Here is a 7,802-nt window from a genome sequence, read left to right as displayed (position 1 = left end):
TTTACATCCTTACTACAACCCCTAAACACCCTCATAACCATGTGTAGAGATCTGCACCCTTTATTTACTATCCCATTTATGTGATTACCCCAATGAAGATCTTTCCTTATATTAACACCCAGATACTTACAATGATCCCCAAAAGGAACTTTCACCCCATCAACGCAGTAATTAAAACTGAGAGGACTTTTCCTATTTGTGAAACTCACAACCTGACTTTTAACCCCGTTTATCAACATACCATTGCCTGCTGTCCATCTCACAACATTTTCGAAGTCACGTTGCAGTTGCTCACCCTCTCTTTTTATCCCATCGCTGCTCCTGTTTCTTCCTGTTACATATTCTCCAACGTACTTCAACTTTTCTACCTTCTGTACGGTGCCTTCTGGTGTTTTCCAATCCCAGGAGGTGCTCAGAGTATGGCCCTATTAATTGCAGTCATCTTTTAATACTCTAGCACTGATTACTTTCATCTCAACTGTTGGAGGAGTATTCTAGCAACTGATAAGAAGTTATCTCACCAACCTTGATTTGTCTTAGAGCATACAAAGAAAATCTACCGCATAGACAGTAAGTTTCTATCCGGTACACAGAATGGAGCGTTGGTCAGGTCGTGTAGCTTTAGTGACAGGTGCTAGTGCTGGTATAGGAGCAGCTGTAGCCTACCAGTTACAAGACCACGGAGTTAATGTCGTAGCTGTGGCACGAAGAGTGGACAAGATAGAGGTGAGTGGGGAATAGAAATTTAAAAATTAATAATTTATTGTGGAAACCCTCTATCGATTAAATCGGCAAAACTGAGTTACTGGTACTAGTACTGGCTACTGAGTATATGTTTCGAAACAGTGTATCGATACACTCAACCAGTAGCGTAGCCAGGATCGGGCGATTGGTGGTGAGAGGAGGTTGTATAGTTACAAAATGATGATACAACAGAATGAAGGCGCCTGTGCGTGTGTGGTGCGCGCATGCAAGACTTGCCATTATAAGGACACTGATGAATGTAAATTATGTTGATATTCAGCAGTACGCCATAAAATCTTACATTGAAATACACATGAAGAACAATACGATGAATATTAACTGTTTTACAGCGAATGACATGTTCAATTTACAATCTAAAATCCAAATTTCGAGGCTTCTTAGAAAATAGATTCAACAGGTCTGTTACTTCTACAAGTATGCCTCTTAATGTTTATTATTTATTGTTAGTTCCTGTTTATTTTCTTTGCGTAAAATTTCTCATGGGGGGTGGGTCTAACCCCCCAGTAACCGCCACTTGGCTACGCCCCTGCATTCAACTGTCCGAATGAATCGAATCACAGCAGTGGCGACCATACGGCACACGAGCTAGCTGACTCGTAGCAGACAGTGCTGAGTGGCGCACTCGCGGATCAGCGAGAGACACACACGGTTTTATTGTCGGAACACTGGACACTGGCGGAGAGCCGAACTTCGGCTGCGAGCGAGACGTAAAAGAAAGAAAATTCTAAAATCCAACTTTCGAGGCTTCTTAGAAAATAGATTCAACAGATCTGTTACCTCTACAAATATGTCTCTGAATGTTTATTGTTATTTCCTGTTTATTTTCTTTGTGTAAAATTTCCATGGGGAAGGACTTGGAGATACATTGAAAGAATCTGTATGTGAACGACCTTCCAACCCGTCAAGGAGTGGAGATCCAGCAATACGCGTATGACATTGCCATTTACACCAGTATGAGGAGAAATGACTATGTTCTACTCGCTCTGCAACAATGGATCTCGTCTTTCTGGGAGTATTGTGTCCGAAACAAGGTGAAAATAAAGCCCACGAAAACCCAGGCAATTATTTTCGCCAAGCGTCAGCCTAGATTTTGTCAACTTACTATTAATAACGTCCCTTTGTCTTGGACAAACAAAATTAAATACCTCGGCCTAACTATGGACAGAAATATGTCCTGAAGATACAATATAGAACAAGCCCTACAGCGTGCCACGGCACGGTTGAAAGCTCTGAGACCTCTGCTGAGAAAGAAATATCTTAATAGTATTACGAGAAATATTTACCTAGCATGTATCGGGCACATCCTGCTGTTTGGCTGTGAGGCCTGGGGCTATATTGCTAAAACTCCGCAATCCAAACTACAAGTTTTTAAAAATAAGACACTTAGAATGATGACCAAAGCACCAAGACTGAAATCTAAGAGGAAGATACGAACAGAACTTCGTATTCCGACTGTTAGCTCTCAGATAAATTAGTACAGATGACCAAAGCTAGAATCCTCCTCAGCCATTCGACCGACCCTGGCATCCTAATATAAAAGCAGGCCGTGAGAACCTAGAAGCCGAACACTCATTTCAAACATTGCGGCCCTTGGCTCACTTACGACCTGTTCTAACATGTAATAGAAATTGATTCGGCCTTTTCCATATTTTATAACCTTTCTCTCATTAAAAAACTTCAAAATTAAACCCCTGAAAGGGGTCGTTTATTAAGAAGGGAAGTTTCTCCCCGCCTTGAAAATAGCTCTCCGACTGAAAATTAGAACCACTTCCTCAGCGAAGAGGGGATTTCTTTTCTGACAGGAGGGGAATACCGTTTCTCATTCAGATCGTTTCCCCCCGCCATTCTAAAACCAGAGACTTTTACGACTCATCGGCACTTCTCGGAAACAGACGAGTAAAGGGGCTTGCTCCCAGCTCCCAGCTCATCTCCTAAAGTAATACACTCACTTGTATTCCCACTAACATGGAGGTTTAAATAATAGCTGGATTCATTTGCAGTATTATGAAAATAGTTGAATCATAATTCCGAAGTAGGTAAGAAGTAGATAAGCTAATTATAGGTTCTTCTATTTATTAGTGTAATGGATCTGGGTATTATGAAATTGATATTCAACAACTGATTCATCTCAACTCTCTAGCCTACACTATGGCCTTGAGTCATGCTCATGACCACTCAGAAATATATGTTTTATATTGGGAAGAACTGCTTAGTATTCCCTTATTCCCTCAGATCATATATTGCATCATTGCACAAGACTTCAATTATAGAATCACGAGACCACCGCTTGCACGTGGCCAGATATACACCTGCGGAAAAAATCCAAACACCATGAAATAAGGAATGTAGAATACGAAAATTTTGATTAAAGGTACAAGACTACAGACTAATATCTGGGCGAGAAAAAGGTATCGCAACTGTACCATGCTTAATCCATTAATAACCGGTGTAATCGCCTGACTGTTGAATGCAGGCATGGTGTCGTGCAGGTGCCGGATGTCACCTTGTGGGACGGAGTTCCATGCCTGTTGCACTTGGTCGGTCAATACGGGGACGGTTAATGCCGGTTGTGGATGACGCTGGAATTATCGTCCAATGATGTCCCATACGTGCTCGATTGGCGACAGATCGGGGGATCGAGCAGGCCAAGGCAGCATGTCGACAAAATGTAGAGCACGTTGGATTACAACAGCGGCATGGGGGTGTGCATTATCCTGTTGGAAAATACCCCCGGGAATGCTGTTCATGAATGGCAGCACAGCAGATCGAATCATCAGACGGACGTACACATCTGGAGTCAGGGTGCGTGGGACAACCACGAGAGTGTTCCTGCTGTCATAGGAAATCGCTCCCCAGACCAGAAAACTCCCGGTGTAGGTCAAGTGTGTCGACGCCGCAGACAGGTGGAATGCAGGCGCTCACTTGACCTCCTAACTAACACACGGCCATCACTGGCACCAAGGCAGAACCGTCTTTAACCGGAAAACACAAGGGACCTCCACTCCATCCTCCAATGAGCTCTCGCTTGACACCACTGAAGTCTTAGACAGCGGTGGATTGGGGTACGTGGAATGCACGCCGCAGAACGTCTGCCTCGGAGCTGTCCTTCAAGTAACGAATTTCGAACAGTTCGTTGCGTCACAGTGGTGCTAACTGCCGCTCGAATTGCTGCTGCGGACGCAATCCGCTGCGCCACAGCCATACGCCGAATACAGTGGTCGTCCCTCTCGGTGGCGCCACGTAAACGTCCGGAGCCCGGTCTTCTTGCAAGCGTACCTTCTCGTGACCTTTTCTGCCAGTACGCATGAACAGTGGGGACATTCCTGCGCCAAGTCGTTCTACAATAGCGCGGAAGGAAAATCCACCTTCACGTAGCCCTATTATACGGCCTCATTCAATCATACTGAACTGTTGATACTGGCCTCTTCGACGTCGTAAAGGCATTCTTGACCCACTCACAGTCACCCCGGCCAATCTGACAGGTATATAATAATAATAATAATAATAATAATAATAATAATAATAATAATAATAATCGTATGGCCTCAGCTACCGTCTGCAGACATTTCAATTTGACGCCACCTGGCTGTCTGCTCGTCAATTTCGACGTTCCGTTTTACTCTAGGCCGACTAGATGTCAGACAGAGTAAACCGGATCTCTCTTGGGCGTCTATGGCTGAGATTTAATTAGTTTTGTCGGGTAAATACCAAATGTATCACCAGAGATCTTTTACATGCCGACATGGAGTGTCGAGTGGACTTTTTTCCGCCCTTCAAAAATCCGACTACCTCTGCCGGGTGTCGTGACCTACCTGTCCAGTGAGACGATCTCGTAGGTTGGTCACCAGGCCGTTGGATGTTGAAGTATTACCTGTCCTGCCGAGCGGAATGTAGGGAGGTAATTTGTAGGTATGACTCGTCCCGCAACTCCCGAAATAAAAGATGAAGTTATTTCCCTGTCCTTTATTACTGAGGACAATTAAAACTACTATGTACAGTATATTTACAAGTCTGAATGTAATGATCTAAAGAGAGAGAGAGCTTGTTCCACGCGCCAACTTTTCTACTACGCGTATCTCTGAATCTTGCCCTGCGGCACTTGGGCTATGCTCGAAAAGAATCTCGTTCTGAGAAGTACGAACTACTGGCTGGAAGAAGGCCCCGCGCCGTCTTGGCCAGGGGTTATATCTCCGCTCCTGAACTCAAAGTTCTATCCCTACCTCCTACCAAGGGGTTGGGTCTTACGGGTATTACCAAACTGTTCATCTAGTCACTAGCGCCCTCAAGTGGCTATTTTCAATAGTTGTTACAGTAAGTGCTGCTACCTAGGCACTACTGTCTTCTGTCTTACTTTGTCCTCATCTTTCCTTGTTTTTCTAAAGTGCATCTGTACTGGCCTCGACTGACCTTGTAGCCTACTTTGTTCCTTTGTCGGTTATCGAGCGGGCCGCCTGGCCCGCTGGCATACTAGCTCTGTTTGTCGATACACAGTAAATATCTTGTTGTGATCAACAAGTCTCCGCTCTTAGTCAACACTTGTGTAAGCGCACTTCGCAAACTCTCTCCACTACATGTAACTTCTTGAAACATTTCCCTTTTCTTACAGTAACTAAATCTGACTATAATTATTATTCAATTACCTTAATGCTACAAGGTGTCTCCTGTCTTTGATCATCATTCTAACACTAATTAATCTCCTCTGACACCTTGAGCTCGAGACTCCGCTACGAACCCCGGCTGCCTTCCACCTGGCAGTCCGCCGGTTCGAGTCCCTGGGAGGTCGGTACGCGACACGGGTTTGAACCCGCTATCTTGGGATCCGGAGGCGGACACTCTACAATGGATCCTCAGAGGCAGCTATCTGACAGGTAACTAACTCTCGCACAGTACAGCCCCTATTTAAAGCAAACTTGATGTGTAACGTCATGGGGCTGCTACTAGCGCCACGCTAATGCGATTTGTGAGAAATTTGAATAAACGCCATATATCAGATGTACGTATAAACATACCTACTAACGTTTGTTAATCTGGCACAACCCCTTCTTTTTGTATGGCTATTTTTTTCCGCCAGTGTATTTACGGGTACATCTAATTCTGTATACTTCTCTGATTGAATTGTCACTGTTGGGATAAAAGCTTTGTAAGATCAAAACCTGATGCGAAGAGTTGGCTGCAGGAGAATCCGAAATCTGAATGCTGGAGGACACGCATAGGAGAGTGAAGAGCGGTGGTGGTGATTATTGTTTTAACAGAAAGTACAACCAGGCAACCATCCTCTATATAACACTAATCAGAGAGAAATACGGAAGGGATCTGACACTTCGAAAAATGAAGGTATCGGCCAAAGAAAGATGAGGACCACGAAGGGCGTGAAAATGAAAGACTCCCAAGGCCTCGAGTCCTCTAATACCGTCGGGGTCGGAAAAGAACAAGAGTTGTCCAAGGGAGGTCGGACAGGATAGATGAAAGTGAGGAGCCTGTCACTAGTAAGTGGAGGCAATGCCAGGACTCAGCTAAGGGCTGCGCGGTCGCCAACCCACGCTCCCAAGTTAAGAGCCCTTAGGGCCCCTTTTAGTCGCCTTTTACGACAGTCAGAGGATATCGTGGATGTTATTCTACCGCCCCCACCCACAGGGGGACATGTAGGGCCTAATGAAGACCAGATGGGTGCAGTGTACATTGAATATTGTTACTGCTACCTATCAGTACACACAGATGTAATAGGTGCTATTTGTTTTACGTCGCACCGACACAGATAGATCTTATGGCGACGATGGGATAGGAAAGGCCTGGGAATGTGAAGGAAGCGACCGTGGCCTTAATTAAGGTACAACCCCAGCATTTGGTTGGTGTGAAAATGGGAAACCACGGAAAACCATCTTCAGGGCTGCCGATAGTGGGGTTCGAACCCCCTATCTCCCGGATGCAAGCTCACAGCTGCGTGCTCCTAACCGCACGGCCAACTCGCCCGGTAGATGTAATAGGAACGGCGACTCTAATGTGTCGTGTATAGGGTCACTGTATCAATTCAGTAACGCGAACGGAATCAAATGAATCGATTCAGTAAAATGGATTGAATATCCTTTTTGTTTTGCTATTTGCTTTACGTCGCACTGACACAGATAGGTCTTATGTCGACGATGGGACAGGGAAGGGCTAGGAGTGGGAAGGAAGCGGCGTGGCCTTAATTAAGGTACAGTCCCAGCATTTGCCTGGTGTGAAAATGGGAAACCACGGAAAACCATCTTCAGGGCTGCCGACAGTGGGGTTCGAACCTACTATATCCTGAATACTAGATACTGGCCGCACTTAAGCGACTGCAGATATCTAGCTCGATGATTGAATATCCCACCACTAACTGGTGTCTGGTACAGCTCGCGCCAGACAACACGGTTCAAGGGGGTGAGATGAGTACACGTGGTGGAAACATTCGGTTAGAACAAAGACCAGTCTCGAGTGAGCGTAGATGCCGGTGTGTAAGAATGAATAACTTCATGCAGGAAAAGCAACGTAGTGATTCGTAGTGGAGAAAGGGATATTATCACGAAGGTTGTGAAACGAGGAAGAAAAGACCAAGAAATGACTTCACGAGTATCGTTGCATCAGCAACAGCAGTCGAATACGCGGCAGACATAACATGTTCCCAAACGTTGAAGTCAAGAGAGTGCGGAGGCCAAGCAAAAAATCGGATAACTCTATAATTATGCACTTCCAGGCCCGTGTTTCCTGTACAGATATTCAAGAAGAGAATAAACAGCAACAGAGAAAATAAATGAATTGTTAGAGGGCATTCGAACAGTGCAGGTTATTGTAAATAAAAATGTTTGTGAATAAATTAATTCCATCCCCTGGTCTATGGAGTTTGGACAGTCGAAGTAGGGGACTGCCTGTAGAGGTGAAGTACAGTGGGGACTTCGAGGGCCCTAGGACCGCTACGGTAGCTGTGAAGGCCCTTCAGGAACGCTGAAAAATGGTGGCAAAAGGGGCTCTGGTTAAGACGCAGCAGGTCGTTATGCTACTTAGGTTCCAAAATGGGT

The 7,802-nt window shown here is 45.1% G+C and overlaps 1 protein-coding gene across 1 annotated transcript in view; it reads left to right on the top strand.

Annotated features, from left to right (window-relative positions):
* Nucleotides 1-576: 576 nt before the first annotated feature.
* Nucleotides 577-7,802, top strand: part of LOC136885920 (farnesol dehydrogenase) — an 84,683-nt gene continuing 77,457 nt past the window's right edge. The window contains exon 1 of the mRNA XM_068230651.1: nt 577-726. Within this exon, the coding sequence (XP_068086752.1) occupies nt 595-726 (132 nt within the window). The 5' untranslated portion in view covers nt 577-594. The remainder of the gene's footprint in view (nt 727-7,802) is intronic.

Source organism: Anabrus simplex, chromosome X, assembly GCF_040414725.1.
Source record: "Anabrus simplex isolate iqAnaSimp1 chromosome X, ASM4041472v1, whole genome shotgun sequence".
Classification (NCBI taxonomy): domain Eukaryota; kingdom Metazoa; phylum Arthropoda; class Insecta; order Orthoptera; family Tettigoniidae; genus Anabrus; species Anabrus simplex.
Note: the sequence above shows the minus strand (reverse complement) of the source record. Positions and strands in the feature narration are given on the sequence as shown.